Source organism: Mercurialis annua, linkage group LG2, assembly GCF_937616625.2.
Source record: "Mercurialis annua linkage group LG2, ddMerAnnu1.2, whole genome shotgun sequence".
Taxonomy (NCBI): domain Eukaryota; kingdom Viridiplantae; phylum Streptophyta; class Magnoliopsida; order Malpighiales; family Euphorbiaceae; genus Mercurialis; species Mercurialis annua.
The window spans coordinates 39,459,120-39,481,680 of record NC_065571.1 but is presented as its reverse complement, the minus strand read 5'-3'; the positions used below and the strand labels follow the sequence as shown (position 1 = coordinate 39,481,680).

Here is a 22,561-nt window from a genome sequence, read left to right as displayed (position 1 = left end):
CGTCAGCAAAAACGCCACAAAAAATATGCCCATATTGTTTTTGAAAAAAAAATGAAAGGTGATGTTCTAGATTGCCACGTTTTAAAGATCGTGTTATTTTTACAATTTCGTCTAAAGGTGGTGATTTTATATATAATTAATTTTTTTAATTATTATTTATTTTTTTATCATTTAATTTTTTATATGGTTAATTTTTTTTTTTGCCGGGATATGGTTAATTGATTAGTTACATAAATGATATGGAGGAACGGTAGTTGTGTTGTATAATTATCCCTACTTAAGTTATACCTCACTTTTTCTCTTGAGAATTGTGCCTCACTTTTTCTTAATTAAACAAGTTTTCAAAAGAAAAGAATTACTAAGATTAAAGGCCAAACACATATTTGGGTCCCTGCACTATCATTTTTTTCCAACTTAAGTCCCTGAACTATAAAACATTTAAAATAAGTCCCTGCACTATTAAAAGTCTCTGATTTAAGTCCCTCCGTGTCATTCCGTTAGAGAGTGAGATACAAACGCTTGACTCTGAGATTGGTTGTAGTTAAAATTTATGAAATTAAAATTTTGAGTCCCTACACTATAATTTTTTTGCCATTTGAGTCCTTGCACTATAAATCTAACTTAAATTTTTAATTACTCAAAATTGATTAATTCAAAATAAATTTATTTATTTAAATTAAAATAAATATTTTTAAAAATATGATATTTTAAAGATTGCGAGGTAGACGAACTGTTTTTTAATATATTTAATTTTTTATAAAAATAAAAAATTATTTTTATTTAATTAAATTAATAAATTTTAAATAATTAAAATTTTAAATTAAAATGAATTTTTTTTTATTAATGGTCGGAGATGATTCTAGCTTTGGAAATGCTAAAAAAAATTAATAACATTAAAAAATAAAATAAAATAAAATTTTTATTAATATTATTTAAATTATGTGATAGAAAGACTTAAAATTGATGTTTCTAATAGTGTAAGGACCCAATTTGGAAAAAAATGATAGTGCAGAGACCAAAATAGCATTTTTGATATATAATTGTTAACGTCATCCACATTCCGTTAACTTGCGCAATGATAGGGACTTAAAATAGATGTTTTTGATAGTGTAGGGACTTATTTTAAACGTTTTATAGATCAGGGACTTAAGTTGGAAAAGAGTAATAGTGCAGGGACCTAAATATGTGTTTGGCCAAGATTAAAGGAATAAATGCAAAGGCCAGCCATGGTAGGAAAAATGCTACACCATTCAATAAAAGCATAAAAACAAAAGAAATTTTCAAATATTACAATAAAAATAAACGATTTATCATTCATTTATCAAATAAATAAAAGGCAAAATAGTCCAATAAATAAAGTCCACCAAAACTTCTTGTTATATCTCTAAGTTGGTTGCATCATGACTTCAACCAACCAATTGCCATACATATTATTTTTATTTTTAAGTGAGAATTAATATTTCTCTTTTTTAAAAAAAACTAATTGTAAATTAAAGAATCATAATCTAATACTATTATTTATTAAATAATATTATTAGATTTTATGTATTTAAACATAAAAACAATTTGTTTAACTATAAAATCATAATATTTGAAGGCTTGACTCAGTTGGCCAAACTCTAATGATATGTGTATGAGGTTGAGGGTTCGGCCCTCAACACTCACGGGCAGTGTGCCTATTTAAAAAATGTATAACATTAACTTCCGCTAACTCCCGCTAACAATTAGAGTAGACTATTTTTGACACAAAAAAACACTATAAAATCATAAAATATTATCTAAATTTATCAAGTAATAACACTTCCATATCACATATTTCAAAGTAATTTATCTTACATAAAAAGAAAATACTATATTTAAAAAATATTATGTGAAACTCCAAGTAATAAAATAACATTTTATTTGTGAGTTGTGTTGGGTCCCTAGAGTTGCACGCCTCCTTCCTGAAGAAGAACAAGAACTAACTATACATCTAACATACTTTCTTCTCTCCCTCACTCACTCAACACCCAACAAAAACAATAACCAAAATGGGAGAGGAGAAGAAATCTCAGCCATCAGTCGGTGTTTGGCCCACCATTAAACCTTTTGTCAATGGTGGTACTTCTGGCATGCTCGCCACCTGTGTCATCCAACCCATCGATATGATCAAGGTATGCTCCGCCTAGATTTGTTTCTCTATCTTGTAGATCAGTCTCTTTGTTCTTCATTTTTGTTTGTTATTTTAAAGTTTCAATCTTTTTGTGTTTTTGGATCTGGGTTTCAATGGTTTTTTTGTGTGCTGATTTAGTTTTTCGTTTTATTTCGACGACGAGCGCTTATACCATTTGAGATATAGCTGATTAATTTTTTTAGTTTTTTTGTTATTTTTGCTTTAATGGGCTGTTTTTGTATTTTACAGGTGAGGATCCAATTGGGTCAGGGTTCAGCTGTTCAGGTGACGAGGAATATGCTTAAAGAGGAGGGTTTTGGTGCACTATACAAGGTTTGCTGATTTGTTTTTGGATTATGTTTATTATGAGATCTTTATGTTAAAGGTTTGGTCTTTAAACGGTGCTTGATTCGCGTAGTGTTTGCTAGTGTAGAGTTTGAGGTTGCTAATCATAACATTGTTAAATGGAGCACATTATAGGCTATTCAATTCACAGCTATATTGCACGGAAACTTGTAGATTTCGCTGTTTTGTTTACGGAAAAACTCCTGAAACTTTGTATTTGTAAACTATTCCAGTAAAAAAAATGTTGTGTCACCGTATCTCCTTTCAGCGTTTTCTATTTCAACATTTTCTACGTTTCCGTTTTAAATGTGAATGTCATACAAACCGAGGTGTATTTTCTACAGTTTACACCTCGGTTTACATCATATAGTATATTGGTATTGAAATATCTGCTTCTCTTAACTTGGGATGCGATCTGTGTCTTTTGGCCAAGATTTTAATGTATTTACTGTGTCCGAATGATATTATTTTTGGCAGGGACTGTCTGCTGGACTACTCAGGCAAGCCACATATACAACTGCCCGACTTGGATCATTCAAGTAAGTGTTTTGACAAGTATTATGATACTCGGCTATCATTTAATTGCTTTGTATTTATGGCTACGTGCATTCTATCGTAAATTATCATTATTTGTTTTCAAAGTTAATGTTTATGATCTCATGAAAATGTAATTCCTTTGTTTTCCTCAGAATTTTGACCAGCAAAGCTATTGAAGCCAATGATGGGAAGCCTCTACCTCTTTATCAGAAGGCTTTATGTGGACTTACTGCTGGTGCTATTGGAGCAACAATTGGCAGTCCAGCAGATTTAGCGCTTATCCGTATGCAGGCTGATGCTACTCTTGCTGCTGCTCAACGTCGAAATTACAAGAATGCCTTCCATGCGCTTTACCGTATCACCTCTGATGAAGGAATTTTGGCACTTTGGAAAGGTGCAGGCCCAACTGTTGTGAGAGCAATGGCCTTGAACATGGGAATGCTTGCTTCATATGATCAAACTGTTGAGTTTTTCAGAGATTCTGTTGGTTTGAGTGAAGCATCTACCGTGGTTGGTAAGATTCCTTACAAATTTGCATGCTGTTGTCAACATGATAAATGAGTAATTGTCAATTTGATAAATTATTTTTCTATAGCATTCAAGAATCTTTTGGATACAGTAATGTTAAACTCAACTTTTCTTATGCTTCTTAAGCCTCTCCAAGCTTTTACATACATGATTCGAGTAACAGTTAAACACGGCTTAAAAATTAATACAAGTACATGCTGAATTGGTTTGGAATTTAGAACTCGTTCAAGTACTTGAAATATTTGATGTGTCTACTTTGTTAATCTATGTGTACTACATCCTTTTGAAATGCTATAGATGCTACTAATCGATATAGTATCTTGCATCATGGTGCCATTGGTAGAGGTAAAATTATTAGGGCGAGTAAATTCTGAACTGGCAAACCTGTCAAATGTCTAATGGAAAGCTTCTTGTAATCATGAGCATGTATACCGTGAACTGCGTGATTGAGTTTTCCCCTTTTTGTGCTAATCTAAACTTTATTAAATATTTTGCAATAAGAAAGTTGCAATATTTTCTGTGTCCTTTTACTAGAGATTTTTGTAGTGCTTCTACTAGCTGTGAAACATACCCAAGTTTCAAATTGTTTTGCAATGTATTAACCTTAGTGTAAACTAGTGTGAGGAACTAATTTGAACAGTTGGAAAAGGCTAGACCAGGATCATCTCATGGATTTTTTTCATAGTTGAGGACAAATTAGAATACTTCTTGGGACCACTATATGTGAGAATATTTTGTTGATGTGATGTGACTCTTGAGAACACTTGGCAATCAAATACAACCATTAGCATTATCTTATTAATTTTTTTGGGGAAAAATACTAAATGTTAAACTTAAGGGATATGTCCAAAATTTTGAATTTCATTTTCTAAATTCAAACTTTTGTATCTTTTATCAATTACGACAAATCTTAAACATGTTGTCGAACTTCTAAAAGGAGTTGCCATATCATGAGATTTAACTGTTCTCAATGCTGAATTTGTGTTGCTTATATCATGTTGTTTTTGGAATTAACAAACTGCTATGCTTTCAGGTGCAAGTGCTGTATCAGGTTTCTTTGCTGCGGCTTGCAGTCTTCCGTTTGATTATGTCAAAACTCAAATTCAGAAAATGCAACCTGATGCACAAGGAAAATATCCTTACACTGGCTCTTTAGATTGTGCCATGAAGACTCTTAAGGCTGGAGGACCATTCAAATTCTACACAGGCTTCCCTGTGTACTGTGTCAGAATTGCTCCCCATGTCATGGTACTCATCTCTCTAATACTCTCTTTTTTATTTAAGGAAAAATTAGATCAGCGGTGTCGTGTCTGAAATTTTTCAAATCTACTATTTTAGTGTCTTAAATGTTTATTTAAATAAGCGATTTTATTCAATTTTCGCTTACCAAGCTACTAACGAAACTAAAAATAAATTCCAAATCTGCTGAAATGATTCGCTATTTTGATTTTCCATAGGCAGGTGTATCATTTTTTACATACCACTATTATTTTTTTGGTTAATATCACGTAATTGTTTTTAGCACATCGTTGACTGAAAATAGTTAAAAAAAACTTATTTTGTATTTCTAAAAGTTTAAACATTAATTTAAAAGAAATAAAAGTTCTATACTGTATTAGATTACAATTTTGTTTTAAATACTTGCAATTTCTCATGGTTGTGATTGTTGAATGTTTCCATATGCAGATGACCTGGATATTCCTGAACCAGATCCAAAAGTTTCAGAAAACCATAGGGATGTAGTTATAAGAAGAAATGGATATTTTTTCAGTTGACTTGAGCTATTAATAATGATTTATCGGCCGCGTTGTAGTTTTTGGCTGGTTTGCTTGTTCACACCCAATTGTTTCGACATAATTTACGGTGCAATTTTAGGTAGGGTTTCCAAATTATTATTTTAGGGCAGCAACACATTTTGAACTTCACAAATTCTTGTTTTTAAGTTGGGGACAAGTTTCTATTCCTTCATAAGAGAATATTAAAGGAAATAAGTTTTCTACTTGTCAAATAAGTATTTTGCATCATTTTTTGGTTCCTGTATTGAAAGTTGCTGGAGTATTAGGCATCTTTGTTGCCATTGTTTCATTTAGTTGCACTTTACATGTGAACTAGAATCAAGATTGAGTAAAAACTAATTTTAACTGTTTTATTATAAATAAATTAAATTTGAGTTTATTTTGATTCTATTACAATAATTATGTTTTTCTATTATATTTGGGGTATAATCAATGGTAACTGACAACATTATTTGTCAACAGTGTTTTCGTAACAAATTGACCTTGTGGTAGAAAAATATATAGCTTCTTTAAATAAGTGCCTTACATGATTATACTTAATTAGATTTTTACTGTTTACCAAAAAAAGTTGGTGACATACTTTTTAAGTTTTTAAATTGTACAAATAACATTATGATATTTGAGGATTACAACTATAAAAAAGGAAGGAAGTGGTTACAAGAATCAAAATTTTCTACAAAATTTCAAAACATAAATATATACTGTAGCAATTAATATTCAAGAATCTTTAATAATCCTTAATTATAGTAACTGATAATTTGAATTATATGCTATAAACGGCAAAAGGGAAACCAAAAAAATAAAATGATTTAAAAAATAAAAACAATAAGTATTTGAGAAACAAAAAAAATCCAGCAAAATAAGAAATTCAAATGTAATTCCCATATATAATGGCAAATACATGACTATTCAAATACATGATTCTTAAAAAACAAATAACAATTTTTTTAAACCAGCTGTAATTATTTTTTCAACAAAAAAACGATCTGATTTTTTTTAAAATAATAAAATTTTACTAATAGTTACCTAATGGTTAACTAATATGAAAATTAACAAATTTTTTATTTTATAAATGCAAGAATGATAACATTGAAAGTTTTGATTTATTATGACGGAGTATGGAAGGAAGATCTTTATGTGGACATTGGTTTTACTTTTCAGTTAACTAATAGTATACTACGAATCATTAAAAATATCAATTTATTCTTAATAACTTAACATTAGGTTGAAAAATGAAGTTAATATGAAATTAACATGCACTTAACTAATAGTATGCTATTACTCATTAAAAACATCAATTTGTTTCTAATAACTTAACATTTGGTTGAAAAATAAAAGTTAACTTACAGTAAACTAGTAGAATATTATTTTGTAATCCATTCTCATGTTATCTATAAATTTACAACTTCAAAGATTTCTTTAGGTGGACATTGGGTTTACTTTCAGTTAACTAATAGTATACTACTACTCATTAAAAAATATCATGTTAACCAACAAACAATTACAAATACATAAATAAAAAAAATTACATCAGAAAATTAAAGAGCATCATTGGAGGAAAGCCAACGGATTACTTAAGGTTAACCATCATTGTACTCAAATACAAAATTATTGGTGTACCATTAGTACACCATTGGTTAACCAAAAAAAAATTAAGCCATAAAATTACAAATTAAAAACTGATGTTGCTTTGCGATCTGATCCCCGATTCTTATTTGTTCATCATGGCGACATGAGGTATTCCATTTACACTTTTCTGGAAACGGAACAAAGCAGGAAAAAAAAGCAAAGATGACCGATACGAACAAGGCGGCGCCGAGGCAGCGGCGGACTTGAGACAAAATAGTGGCTGACGGGTAGGGCTTGCGTCAGAGAAGGGCTGAGAGAGATGAAGAGACGGATGACATATCTTCGGATTGGACGACGACAATCTCTTCATCTTTTCAGACGGCGGTAATTGCATAGGGTTTCTTGATTTTGATTTTGCTACTTCAAAGGTTTCTTGATTTTGCCATTGGGTTTGTTTTATAAATGGAAAGATTTGGTTAATAGAGTAATGGAGAGAAATCTGGCAAAAATATATGGAAAATCTAAGATAAATGGAAACATACAAATCAATTGTGAGAGGTTACCAATAATGAGAGGATCATGGGAGGTTACCATTTTGAATAGTTGTATTTTGCTAATTTAAAAAGTATCTTTGTGTAAAGTAAAATCATTAAATTCAAATTAAAAAATTGGTAATACTCCCTCCGTCCCAATAGAGTTGTCCACTTTGAGAATTTTTTTTGTCCCAAAACTCTTGTCCACTTTTAAAAAGTAACTAACTTTACACTTAATTTTCATACATTACCCCTATTTAAAGTCCATTAATAAAAGTAAATTGCAAGTGGACCCTACATTAAATAAAGGTATGACAAGAAAAGTAAGGAAAATTTTACAAAAACTATAAACAATGATTGCTTTTCTTAAACTATGTGATAAAGGTAAAGTGGACAACTCTATTGGGACGGAGGGAGTAGTATAATTCAAAATGGACTTTTGCTCTAGTAAAATTCAAAATAAAATGGTCTAAGCCAGTAATCAGGGTAATTTTCTCAAAATATATTGACCGTGTTACATTCATCACTTAGGAAGATCAGGCCCATCTGACTTTAGTGATGGGCTTTTTATATGGAATATCGGATTTGGACCAGTCTTTACTTTTAGGAAAAATTACAAGTAAATACTAAAAACGCTAAGACTTTTCAAAAATGCTAACTCATCTTATTTCTTTCATTGAATGCTAATTTGATATTACAAATAAAAGTTGAAAACGGTAAATTATTACAAAATGTACGAAATTAATCCTAGTCATACATGTGGCACTAAATTCCATATTCCGTGTAAGGTATATTTTAACATGCAGAGGTGATGTTTTTCTTTTCCTTTTTGATCAACTCTTTCTCTCTCTCAAAACCTCTATTTTCTCTGAGTTTTAACTCCCATTTTTTCTTTTCCTTGTAGCCTTGAGATAGTGGTAATAAAGAGCGGTGGACGAACATCACAAGTCAGTGGAGATTTCCGAGAACTGGGAGTTTTGGCGGTAAAGGAGGTGGGTTTTTCCCGGTGGCGACCGGGAAGGAAGTCAGCCATTTGATGAAGAAATAAGCTAAGATTATGAAGGCAAAGATTGAAAAATACAGAGGATTTAATAAGAAAGTCAGTATGTTTTCAAGAATGGTAAAGTTTTTATTTTTACACTTCCAAAACAACTGTAAGGTTAAGGCTTATTATCTCTCCATTTTTTTCTCAGTCTATTTCATCTTTCCAATTGCAATACTTAAATGAATTTTTGGATGCCGAAATTGGATCTTTGATCTTTTCTAAAATAAAAGGCTTAACCTTACAACTATTTTATTTTAGAACATTTAAGAGTAGTAGTAGTAAAAGGGGTTGTACATTTGGGGAAATTTGTAAGAAAATGACGGAAATAGAAAAAGTTGTTAAATTGAAAATAATGATGCAAAAAGGTTCAATCTTTTTGAGTTCTACAAAATGTGTTATCGTCTGGTTTTTATTTTATCATATAATGTTTCCTTTTATTTTTTAATTGTTTTCTGTTTTTGGTAAATATGGACATGCCAGCCACGCCATGAAATTCAAAGTGCCGGGGAAGGAGGAAAATGACAAGTTGAAATGTGGGGATGGAATTTGATTGAAAAACTGAAGTTCATGTGGTTGGCTTCATTTAAGGGTGTTTATGAGGAGCTATTGAAGTATTGACCAATTTTTCTTTATTTAAAATAGAATTATTTTTGTTTAGGTGTTACCGGATTTAGAAAGGACTAATTAGTACCAATTTTTAATTCATTTAAATCGGTCAAATAATTGGCTGCGGAGAGTCGGGGTCGAATCCTCCTACTTCACACACATTAAAATGTATATAAAATTTTATCTAATTTGTGTGAGGATGTATCTGAGATGTCTCTGAGATGTATCTGAGATGTCTCTAAGCTTGGTTTTTTTATGATGGCATTAAGCTTTTACATTTTAATGCTTAGGCAACAACCATTTGCTTGCTTATTTTGATATTTACCGCAATTACCACTCATACAATTCTCTTATGTTTTGCTCGGAGAAGCATGTGATAATGCTCTTAAGGAAAAATGTTTCCTATATAATGGCTTAACAGAAGGATTTTGGGAAATGCTGCTCATTCGGAAAAAAATTAGAGTTTTAGATTCATGATTACCTATGTTGTTTACACTTTGATATTTTCCATGATCCTGTATTATTTATGTATTAAAGATGTATCATATATTTATAATATAAATTAGCAAATTATCATTTGCTAACTTTTGCATCATGTTGCGTAAATTCTTTTGTTTATATAACATAAATTCTTTTGTTCAATGTTAGATTTGTTACTTTTAATGCATTCATATTACAAAATATTATTTTGTAAATTTGAGTTGTTTGAATTAGCGATTTCAACGTTATGTGTAAGTGCAATTATTATTTTATGTTATAATTTATACTCAGTTAGATTTATATTAATATAATTTATTGATGATGATGATGGTATAGCCTATGTATTGCAGTGTTTGTGGGCTTGATATTTGGAAGATAGAGTTGTTGATTAGGATGGTGTTCTGTAATGTTTAATAATAAATCTTATGACGACATTATATTGTTATTACTTCTTTTTTTACTTATATATCATGTATGTATGTAATACCCCAAATATTTTTAAAGTAATTAAATCGTGCCACGTGTCAAGATTTCCGATAAATTAAATTAAGGAGAATTTATTTTAATTATATCGGGAATTTAGAATAACTTTTATTAAGAGAATTAGCGGGATTTAAGGAAATGAATTCGAAAATTAATATAAAATAAATTATAAATCCCGAGATAATAATTATTTCGCCAAATTCCGCGAAATAATTTATAGTATTTATGGTAAAAGTTTCGAGTCGATCGGAGATCGTTTAAAATTTGGACGCGGATAGGTTTTGGGCTAAATTGCAACTTTTGAAAAATTTCAAGGACTAAAGTGCAAATTATCCGTTATATATATATATATATATATATATATATATATATATATATAAGAATGAGATGAGAAGGAAGGATCCATAGCTTAGCATCAGATACTTTCATTTCTCTCATTCGTTTCTTACGTTTTCTTCGTACTATTCTGTTTCTCGTCCGTTTTCGACGTTTAATAACTCGAATATATCTTATTTCAACGGGTAATCACGGTAAGCACGTTGTTTTGTCGTTTATTTGAGTATATTTGATGGAAAAATGATTTGAAAATTTGGTTACGGCGAAACCGTATCGCGAAACCGTATTCGATTCGTTTTACACGTTTTTAATGTGTTTTTGGATAGATTAGGATGTTATGTGGATGTTGGATGAGTTCGGGATTGATTTAGCACGTCGGAATGGCCGTTTTCAGTGGTCGGAGTCGTGCCCACGACGGGGCACGACGTGCACAAATGAGGTGCACGACGTGCACTAGGGGGTGCACGAAGTGCACCACCCTTCTTTTGAAGGGGAATGATCCTAATAACCTATTTGATGATTCCCCATCCCGATATCGACTCCCGGACTCCGAAAATGCGAGATTCGGACGTAAAACGAGTAAATTATGACTAGTTGTTTGGAATAAGTTAGTTTATGGATATCAATTGGTTTTATTAAGAAAACCTATATTCTATATTGAGAATTGAATCGAGAAGTATTAAGATCGGAAGAACTATGATTCGTTTATCGGAAAAGATTACGTTTGAAGCACGACGGTTAATGAGTGCAGCGTGTCGTGTCTCGAGTCTAGAGTCAATCTTAGGATATGATTCTAATACAAGTCAAATGTTTTAAAATTTGTTTTAGATCCGGCGAGGCAAGAAGCAGCTGGACCAGTAGTTCGGGAAGCTTGACGTTCCTAAGCCCCGACGTATTTTTGGATAAGCGTTTTCTGTGAGTTTATACGATTTGCTTTTAAAGTATTTATTCAAGCAATTATTTTATATTGCTTTATGTTTGAGTTGCATGTTTTATATGCGGAATTTTTATATGAATTGCGCATACGCTTGATTTGAAACCAGTATTGATCTGATGGAACGTGCTACCTATTGAGCGGCAATAGGACTGCGTGATCACCAGTTTTGATTTGATACAGCTGTGAGTTGATTATGATTATGAAATTCGAGATTTGAGGTATGATTTTGATACGAGTGAGCACTCGGTTACGGTGTAACCTAGAGTCCCCGTATCTACTGGGTTGGACCCACCAGTGAGTTGGACTCACAACTTGATATTAATGATTAGGTTGCATGATAGATGATTAGTATATTCGAGGAATAGGGTTTCAATTGGATCTCATACTTCGCTGCATATGATTGAATATCGTTTTATGTTTTATTTGAATACTTATTAGTAAATGTATGAACTCACTCAGTATATCCCAATATACTGACCCCTCACAGACTTTCTTTCAGGTGAAAGACGCTTTTGAAGTAACAGACTTCTATCCTACTTTCAGAAGTATGTATTTTTGAAAGTATGTAAAGAAACAATATTTTACTCTTAGAGCTGCAGTATATAAATGTTTGTAATGTATAGTTTTCTGTAAATATAACTTTAATGTTTTAAAGTTAATAATGTTTTATGCTTGCTGCGTTTGATGTTAATTCTGCCAGAGGATATGTATGCCTGGCATGTGATAATAGCATGACACATGTTTATATCTATCATGCATGACGTTTATGTTTCGAGAAAAATTATTTTACGTTTTTAGGCTTGCTACGGGTTTCAGAGCAATCACTCCCATTCCCTAGCGCCGGTCTCGGCCCATGAGATTGGGTCATGACAATGTTGGTATCAGAGCATGGTCCAGTTACCATTGCTTACTTTTGTTAAGTGCTATGTGATTAAGATTTTCCTAGGAATTCTACTACAGCACATAGAACTCGAGTCTTGTCTTGTCTTTATTACGTATTCATTTGTTTTTCAAACTTCCAGCTTTCCCTCTAGGATGTGAGTCTGTCTTACGTGTGTGTTCGCATGTGATGAGATGCGTGTTTAATACGATATACGGTTGCGATAATATGCGAGTATGTGGTTAAGTAACGCTGTTTGTCTTGGTCAGGATGTCTGACCAACGACAAGAAGAAGAGCGAGCTGCCGCTGCAGCACAAAATGTTATAGAAGGGGCGCATGACGTCCATCTAGAAGCTCAGGATGAGTCTTCTGTTCACGGAGGAGGTGGTGGCCAAGAGGCCCAGGCGCAGGCACCTGGAGTGCAAGCGCAGCAACCTAATGTTGTGGGTTTTGATCTGAATCAATTCCTTACGGAAATTGCGGCTATGCAAGCTAATCAGGCTGAGGTGCATAATATGCATCGTGAACAACTACAGCAGCAACAGTTACGCAATGTTGCTTTTACTGACCGAGACATCGTCTTGGCTTACATGCGCCTCAAGCCAACCAAGTTTAACGGCTCTGGCGATGCTTTAGATTTCCTCGAAGAAGTAGAACGTAACGCTCGACGTCTACAAGCTAATGAGAGACAAACCATCATCATGGTGGAAATGTCAATGAAAGGACCCGCGAAAGATTGGTTTCAGCAGCACATTCAGCCAACCATGGACAATATGACCTGGGCTGAATTCGTGAATCGTTTTAGGAAATTTTTCTTACCGTATGCGGTGACAGGGAGTTATCGTAATCAGTTGTTGACCCTGAGTAGAGGCAATCAGTCTGTGCAAGAGTTTGTAACGGAGTTTACCAGAGTGAGTAGGTTTGCACCAGACCTGACTGCAGACCCAACCAGAGTGAACTCAAGGTTTGTAGAGGGTTTAGGAGCTGAATTTGTGAGTCTGACGTCTGATATCGGAAGAACCCTAGTGCAACTGATCGATAGCGCTAGGCAAATGGAAGTTTCTCTTATCCGTTTTGGGAAGATTCCCGATCCTTCCAATGTTGCGCCTATGAGGAGTGATGTGTTCCGCAGCGTACAGAGCGCACCTACCCAGTCATATGTTAGAAGTCATTCTCGACCCCCATCACGTCAGCAGAGAAATAAGAGGGCTCGATATGGAACTAGAGTCAGTACTTCAGGCACCGGATTTGGTGCCAGATCTATGAGTGATATGGGAGGCGGAGTTCCTATATGTCTGAACTGTAATATGAGACATTACGGCGCGTGCTACATTGCTAGTGGAGCATGTTTTAACTGTGGTCAACGAGGCCATTTTGCTAGAGATTGTCCGAGGCAGATGCCCCAAGGCTCGATGACTACTGTGATGCAGCCTTCTTATCAGCAGTAGAGAACTGCGCATCAGGCAGCATCAGGGTATGATCAGACAAGGAGTACCTTCACTGGCCAGAGAGGCCGTGGTTACGCAAATCGAGAAGGAAGGAACGGCGGAGGTCGTGGTACTGGTCAAACTTCGCAGGCTGGTGGGAGTCAGGCTAGGGTCTTTGCACTGAATCCTCAGGAGGCTCAGGCTTCCAATGTTCTAGTGCAAGGTACCTTTCCTATCGCTACTCAAGACACATTAATTTTATTTGATCCGGGCGCTACGCATTCTTTTGTTTCGCCTAGTTTTGCGAGTAAGCTAGGGGTGCAACCAGCGTATCTTAGGAATCCTTTGTCAGTAGCTACCCCAGTTGGCGAGAGTGTGGAAGTTAGTATCGTTTATCCGTCTTGTCCTGTGAGAATTCAAGAACGAGATTTGTTGGTTGATTTGATTTTACTTGAGGCATTAGCCTTTGATGTCATACTAGGAATGGATTGGCTAGCTCAGCACTACGCCAATGTGGATTGCCGGAAGAAGACGGTAACGTTTAACACACCTGGGATTGAACCAGTCTCAATTCAGGGTGATAAGACAGAATCTCCTGCGAGTATTATTTCAGCTATTAAAGCTTGTCGCATGTTGAAGAAGGGATGTCAAGGATTCTTAGCGATAGTACGAGACGCGGAGAAGAAAAGTACAAATATAAGTAATGTACCAGTTGTGTCAGAATATCCGGACGTTTTTTCAGAGGAATTACCTGGATTACCCCCAGATCGCGAGATTGAGTTTTGTATCGAATTGGCTCCTGGCACGAAGCCGATATCGATACCTCCTTATCGAATGGCGCCAGCAGAACTCAAGGAACTTAAGGATCAGCTAGAAGAGTTATTTGATCGCGGTTTCATTAGACCAAGTGTATCCCCATGAGGCGCACCAGTGTTGTTCATGAAAAAGAAGGATGGATCGCTTCGACTTTGTATCGATTACCGACAGTTGAATAAGGTGACGATCAAGAACAAGTATCCGTTACCTAGAATCGACGATTTGTTTGATCAATTACAAGGAGCAAAGTATTTCTCCAAGATCGATCTGAGATCAGGCTACCATCAGTTGAAGATTCGCAACGATGATATTCAGAAGACTGCTTTTCGAACTCGATACGGACATTATGAATTCCTCGTTATGTCATTCGGATTAACGAATGCACCAGCATCTTTTATGGACTTGATGAATAGAATATTCAAGCCATACTTAGACCAGTTTGTGATCGTGTTCATCGACGATATTTTGATCTATTCACGTACGGAAGAGGAGCACGTTCAACATTTGCGGATAGTACTACAGACGTTAAGAGAGCATCGGCTTTACGCCAAATTCTCTAAATGTGACTTCTGGCTAACGGAAGTGGCTTTCTTAGGTCATGTGGTTTCACAAAGCGGTATCAAGGTTGACCCAAAGAAGATCGAGGCTGTGATATAATGGAAACGACCTGAATCGGTTACAGAAGTTAGAAGTTTCCTTGGTTTAGCGGGATATTACAGACGATTCGTACAAGATTTTTCAAAGATCGTCGTACCTTTGACGAAGTTAACTCAGAAGAATGCGAAGTTCAACTGGACGGACCAGTGTGAACTCAGTTTTCTAAAACTGAAAGAGTGTCTGACAAAGGCACCAGTCTTAGCGCTACCAGAAGGAACAGAAGGATTTACAGTTTATTGTGATGCGTCAAGAGTGGGATTAGGATGTGTCCTTATGCAACATGGTTGAGTAATCGCGTACGCCTCACGACAGCTTAAGAAGCACGAGACGAATTATCCGACACATTATGTAGAACTAGCAGTAGTGATTTTTGCGCTGAAAATCTGGAGACATTACTTATATGGCGCCACATGCGAGATCTTTACAGATCATAAAAGCTTAAAGTACATTTTCAATCAGCGAGAACTAAACCTCAGACAAAGGAGATGGAAGGAGCTACTAAAAGACTACGACTACACGATACAATATCATCTAGGCAAGGCCAACGTCGTGGCAGATGTCTTATGCAGAAAGTCAGCAGAAGTCGCTCGCATATTGCGACGACGTGGCGAAGACCATTAATTAACGAGATTCATACGATGTTCAGCCAAGGAGTAGAATTCGAGATTTCATCTCTCGGAAGTCTAATGGCTCAGCTAACGATTCGATTGACGTTGATAGATCGAATCAAGGAATTGCAAGCGGATGACCCTTAATTAAAGCATTTAATTGAAGAAGTTCAGCAAGGAAAGAGTCAAGATTTCAGTATCGTTAACGGAATACTGAAATATGGCAATCGAATGTGCGTTCCAGACGTGGAAGACTTGAGACAGAAGATCATGGAAGAGACGCATGGAACGATGTATAGCGTTCATCCCGGTTCTACAAAGATGTATCATGACAATAAGACAACGTATTGGTGGAGTGGGATGAAGAAAGATATCGCAGAGTTTGTGGTTAAATGCCCGACTTGCCAGCAAGTCAAACTAGAGCATCAGCGACCTTACGGATTTCTTCAGCCGTTACCCATTCCAGAGTGGAAGTGGGAGCAAATCACGATGGATTTCGTAGTCGGATTGCCCAAGACGCAGAAAGGTTTTGACTCCATTTGGGTAATCGTGGATCGCTTGACGAAGTCAGCGCACTTCATACCGATCAAGACGACATATTCGGCGGCGAAGTTAGCGCAGATATACATCGATAAGATCGTGAGCCTACACGGAGTCACCGTATCAATTGTTTCAGACAGAGGTTCTGTATTTACCTCTTATTTCTGGAAGAGCCTACAAGACGCGTTAGGAACGCGATTGAACTTCAGCACTGCGTTTCATCCTCAGACAGACGGCCAGTCTGAATGGACGATTCAAACGTTGGAGGATATGCTTCGACTACACGCATTATTGTAGGGATTTATGGTGATGTGTCGCAATTCAATTGGAGCGTGCTTTATAATTGAAGTTGCAAAATGCTGGGTCACGTGGCGGTGTTGATTTTTTGACTCTCAGCACATTAATGAGCTGGATGTGCGACGTGGCGAATTCTAAATGACTTCGTACAAAATGTAAACTTTTGTCCCTTTCACGTGCTGATGATATAATTCAGCGTGTTTAGCATTTTTTAAAGTAAAAGGATTTTTGTAATAGTTCTGTTATTTTCTCTTACTTTTATATGGTCCAACCCAAATGTTTACTTACCACACCATCAATTTGAAGAAAACTCCATCAATCCTAAGAAAACTAACTCTCTTTTTTGAAATTATTTCTTTTTCATCTGTTTTTTGATTTTCCTTTGATTTGGCGATTTCTTCTTTCTTCTCCGCCATTGTCGCCCATCACAATCCTAAGAAAACTAACTCTCTTCTCCATTTTCCCATTGGTTCTCCACAACTCCATTATTACTCTAATTTTTCATCTTTATTTCTCCATTTTCTCATCTGTTCGTGCTTATATAACAGTAATAGCTCTGTTTTCTTTAAACTTTTTGTCCTCAGTGGTTATTGGTACATGCATTTGTTATTTAACATTGTAAATTTGATTTATCTTATGATTTTGTAATAATTTTTTTTCACCTTTAATTATGTTAATTTGTAAGTGCTGTGTGGTTTTTTTATTTTTTCTGTTTTCAGTTCTTGTTGTGACATGCATTTGATATTTAAAATTTGAAATGTGATTTTTCTTTGTTACATGTATTTGTGTTGATGTATTTGTCTTTAATTCAATTTAGGTTTTGTACATGTTTTAGGTTTTCAATTTAATTTTAATTTTAGTAGGTGAATTGATGTTTTTTCTTTATGATTTTGTGTTGATGTATTTGTTATTAATTCGATTTAGGTTTTGTACATGTTTTAGGTTTTTAATTTAATTTTGATTTCACTAGCCAAACTGATTTTCATATATGATGCATGTTTATAAAGTGATTTTATTTGTAAATTGATTTAGTTTCTTTTTTGGATATGTTAATGTTTATGTTATTATTGATTTTATTTTTTATTTTTTTTGCAGTGATTCATTGTGTTTGAATTTGTAAATTCAGGCTGTTGTTGATTGTTTGTTGATATGGGGCGTAAGCCTGTTGGTCATAGACCGGAAAAAGCCATTTGTCGGCTGATATTGATTCTGAAACTTCAAACCATGATAATGACAACGAAGTAGCGGAATCTAGGCATACCGATGATGTTGCTGCTGTTGAAACGGCTTAATCAGTGGAGTCGTCGAAAGGAACATAATCCACTGAAATTAGGGAAGAGGATGCTTCCATTCAAATTCCCATTGTTGAAGAAGAGGACATTGTTGTGCAGCCTAGCGCGTTGGAGATCGCCAAGGAAGCTTTAAGCATGCTTCCAAGATCGCCGAAACCTACTATGAGCGGAGCGGGGTTCAGGGGCCGCTCGCCCAAGGCTTATAGATGACTTCTTGATTTGGAAATGGTTTGAAAAATGGATTTGCCACCTAGTTTAACTAGGAAATGCCTTTTAACCGACTAGACAGCCTTACTTGTCTCCGGTAAGACTATCGTGCATCGGACCAAAGACTAGGGTTCGTGGACCTCCCCGAGACTCTTGTGCTTGGATTATCAGTTACCGGCTTTATTTACTGGACATATTCATTTTATATCTCATCTCAACAGTATATACAGTTCACAGGATATGAAAGATGTAAATAAACAAGTATGAAAGCTGTAAATAAACAAGTATGAAAGCTGTAAACACGTTTGGCGCGCATATGACTCGATCTGGACTAATATTTGAGGCAAGTAGCAGGTATTCCTAAGCATTCATCTAACCTTAGAGGTTTCTAGCAAGTAGCAAAAGTCTGGCTGGTCTAGATTGATTACATGCACAAAGCCTAAAACTGGATGTATAAATGTGATTGATTGATTTTATGAGGTGAGCCTTGAAAAAACCTATACAACCATTACTACATTTTTATATTAGTCCTACGATGTCTAAGTGATGGGATGAAATTGCATTAATGGGTCAATTTTAGGTGATTAGTCCTTTAACTGGTTATTATTTGATTTGGAATGCTTTTTCGAATGCAGTAAACAGTGCTAGCATGCTCAGGGGCAATTGGATATACATACAAGGTTACAGATACTTTTCAACCTCGTTGGCTTTGAGTACCTGGCACTCGCGCGGGTTTTGACCATCGGTCTGGTCAAAATGGGCTCTCGGTCAGATTACGAGAGTTGTGCGTCTCGTCGATCCAGTTTTACTGGCTTGATCGGAGTCGATTCCAAGTTTGGGTTAGCCCGGAATCGGCTCAGGAAGTCGCTGGTTTGGTGGGCCCGATTTATACACTATGTTACATATTTGGAATTCTGAGTCTGTTTTACATCGGGTCTGGCCTGCTACAATACAGAATATTATTCTACACAAAATTATCTACGTCTGGGTTCAAACTGGGCCTGATTTGGAGTCCGGATGAGTCCAGAAGCACGTTTTGAAGTTCAGATTGGAGTCTGGAGGATCTGAGAGCGAATCTGGGGAGTTGGAAAAGGAGGGGCACGACGCCAGCTTAAGCTTCTGGCGCCGACAGGATGACGTGGCGGCGGTTCATCGGCAGTTTCAGGGGTCGTTTTGTTTTGCTTCGTTCTCACTCGTTTCAACTCTCTTTCTCATGCAAAAGTAGTCAAAATCGCATAAAATCGAACAAGGAATCCAAATAGAGCATAATTAGAGTGTTTAAAGCTCATTTAAACAAATTTATTTTTCAGTTTAGTAAGTACGAAAATAGATTTTTTTTTATGGCAAATAAGCTTAAAAATGCATCTAGCATGCATCCTACGAGCTATGATTTACTGAGTTTCCGGATTCAAACACATTAAATCAGTTATTGACATGCTTTTTCAACGATTTCATGGCAATTTGGCAATTTTAATGATTAAGCTAATTATGGCAATTTTTTGGCTGAAATTAAGACATAAGCTAACACATATCCTAAAACACACAATCACAGCAATTATGATATTTATGGCATACAGTTTAATGGAAAAATCAAAGGAATAACATTGAGGGTCCTCAGAATTACCGGTCTGAGTCCTTAGCTCGTCTGCTGGCAAAGTGGATGCGGAATCCAGCTTTGAATCCGTGCGGATGTTGCGTTCTTGGATAACTAACACGTATCTGTGTTTTCAGGACTCGATTTTAGTGTGTGTGTGTGGTGTCGCCGAATTCTACTGTCTAATTTCTAGGGATTGTGTGCCACCCTTAGCCAGGCTGGCTTAAGGCTGTATTTATATTGGTTAGGGGTGACCTAGGGTTTCCTAGAATCTTCTAGAATATTCTAGAATATTCTAAAATCTTCTAGAATATTCTAGAATATTTTAGGGTGAAAGTGTGTGAAGTGATAAGTCATTAGGTGTTAAGATTAGCTTTAAACTCTAATGTTTTAGTTAAATTCGTATTAAGGATTGGTGGGTAAGTAAAAGGTTAGTAAAAGTGCATTTTGGTGCCCGAAAGTGTTAAAAAAGGTTCCTTGGATCCGATAGGTTTGGTCATGGTCAATTTCAGTCCGTCAAACTTGCAAATTGGCCAATAAACTTCTAAGATATGACAATTAGTCCAATTTCTAGACTCAGGTTACAATTTCTTTGGATTTTTTTATAGGCTAGATACGCCTAATTACGTTTTAATCCTCCAGGTTCACAATTGGGCACAGACTACGCCTGCTTAGATTCCAGCAAGCAAATCGAAAGCTCGTCACCCGGACGAATTTCTCTGGAAATCATCATTGGACGCTTCAGTTCCTTATCACTTTTTACCTGTCCGAAAAATAGGTGTCTACAGGAATCAGCTCATCTTCAGGAATCGGCTCGGCAACAACATCTACTTCAGGACCGTCCATTGGAACGTCCAAATCTACTTTAAAACCGGAAAGCAGATCATCAGATGAAGAAGACATCCTACAAAAGAAAAGGAAAATAACAAAGTTAGAAATAAATACCTTTAAGAAACGTATAATAAAGATCCGCCAAGCCACGCGAGAGATCCTCCAAAGGAAGCCATCGGCATCGATGGAAACTATTAACTATAACATCTAAAATCGGACGCTGGAAAATACTATGAAATGACAAATCAAAAGCAAGGATCGACTCAGACAAACTTAAAGGAGAAGGATAGTTCGAAAGACGATAAATAGAAAAGCCATCAGGAAAGTGAAGAAAAGTAAAGTTGTGAGTGACTATGAAGAAGCATTTTCGCCAACCATTGTCCAAACAGGGCAAATAAATTGACGAATGACCCTTACGACCAACCGCAAAGATAAAACAAGCATCACACTTCTTTAACTCTACGAAATAATAAAAGACGTTAAGAGAGGGGGATTGGCCCGAAGCCTACATGCTTCGACAAAAGCGAGGAGGACACTAATGGTCCCAAGATGAAGCTGTCCTACAGAAATCTTTAAGTCCCCACACAACTCTATCAAGAAGGGATCTAAGGGGAGCCGAAGACCAGCAACAAGCTGCTCCTAAAAAATGATGGCCCGACAAGGCAAACCGGGAGACCCGAAAGCAGGTTTCCCATAACCAGTAAGTTTTACCCTATACTCAGAAGGAAAATTGTATCTATAATAAATATCTCGGACCTCATCTTCACTAAGCTAGGAATCGGTAAGGGCCATTTAAGCATATGCCGCCTTCGCCATACTAGTCGACATTCTAGGCAGGAACAAGAATTATTCAAATTTTGACAAAAAACAAGATCAAACGAAGGAAATAATCAAGAACACCAAGAATACTAAAGGAAGTTTTACCCAGAATATCTAAAAAACAACAAGCAATCAGAAAATGCAGATTTCGAAAGAAGCAAAGGAGTTATTCTAAATCTCTAATTCAACCACAAGTACCTGGAATCTTAAACTTGAAGAATGAATAATCAAACACAGGAAGATCGCAGGAAAATAAGAAGGATTTTAGAGAAAAAGGAATGATTTCAAATATGATAAGTAAAAATGGAAGAAGAGACATGAACAGTTTAAATACGAGGAACAAGACACGAACATACATCAAGTTACAACAAAGAATCAGCAAGCGACAGGTGGAAAAGAAAAGAAAAATAGAAATCTTGCTGGAGATGTAAAACGACTCGCCAGAACCGAATCCCTGAGGACTCGGACAAAGCGCGTCGACCCTGATATTCAGATAGATTACCAGATCTACTATATAATCTCGAAGTATCTCTCCTATTTGGATGCGAACTCCAACTTAGGAAGATAAGCCATAACTAAGAAAGACGAGACTATTTACGAAGACGTTCCTAAATAGGACTCATGTCTGAATAAGGTAGATTACTCCTAATCAGGGTCAAACCCTTCCTATTACGACTCTACTAGGTATGCAATCATCTACTATAAAAGGAGTATGAGGTATGCCTAAACACACAACTACATTAATATATTAAAAATACTACTGAAAGCTCTAAACTAACTTTAGCATCAGAGAGTTAATCAGATAACCACCGTCTAGTTAGTTTCTACCCTGTTTTGCATGTCTCATTCACCGGATCAGAAGGCAGACTCCATCAGTAATGACAACGCCGATTTGCATGTCAACAGCCATCCCATATATGTTTCATAATGAAACATGTTTGATACTGAATTGGAAATATCAACATTAGTTGATTTATCAACATTAGTTGATTTATCAACATTTATTGAGTAGTCTCGCTAGTCACAAACTTCTGCATTTATGTTGAAGTTTTGTTTCGATGACGATACATGCAATGATACATATTTCTTTTTTCAATTTCAATGCAAATTGAAATTGTGTTGGATTTGATTCTTTTCCTTTCATCTGAAAGTAGAAAGCCAAAGCATCATTATCTTGTATTATTATTGGTGTATTATTTGCTTTAGCCTGGACAAGATGAAAATGAATAAGAGTTGAAATACTTA

At 35.5% G+C, this 22,561-nt stretch overlaps 1 protein-coding gene across 1 annotated transcript; it reads left to right on the top strand.

The window, feature by feature from the left end:
- Positions 1-1,906: 1,906 nt before the first annotated feature.
- LOC126669302 (mitochondrial dicarboxylate/tricarboxylate transporter DTC) lies at positions 1,907-5,586 on the top strand. The gene is made up of 6 exons (XM_050362743.2): positions 1,907-2,153; positions 2,402-2,485; positions 2,975-3,036; positions 3,187-3,548; positions 4,596-4,810; positions 5,249-5,586. Exons 1-6 carry the CDS (start codon positions 2,031-2,033, stop codon positions 5,303-5,305), a joined length of 903 nt encoding a protein of 300 aa, XP_050218700.1. The 5' UTR covers positions 1,907-2,030; the 3' UTR covers positions 5,306-5,586.
- The last annotated feature ends 16,975 nt before the right edge of the window (positions 5,587-22,561 follow it).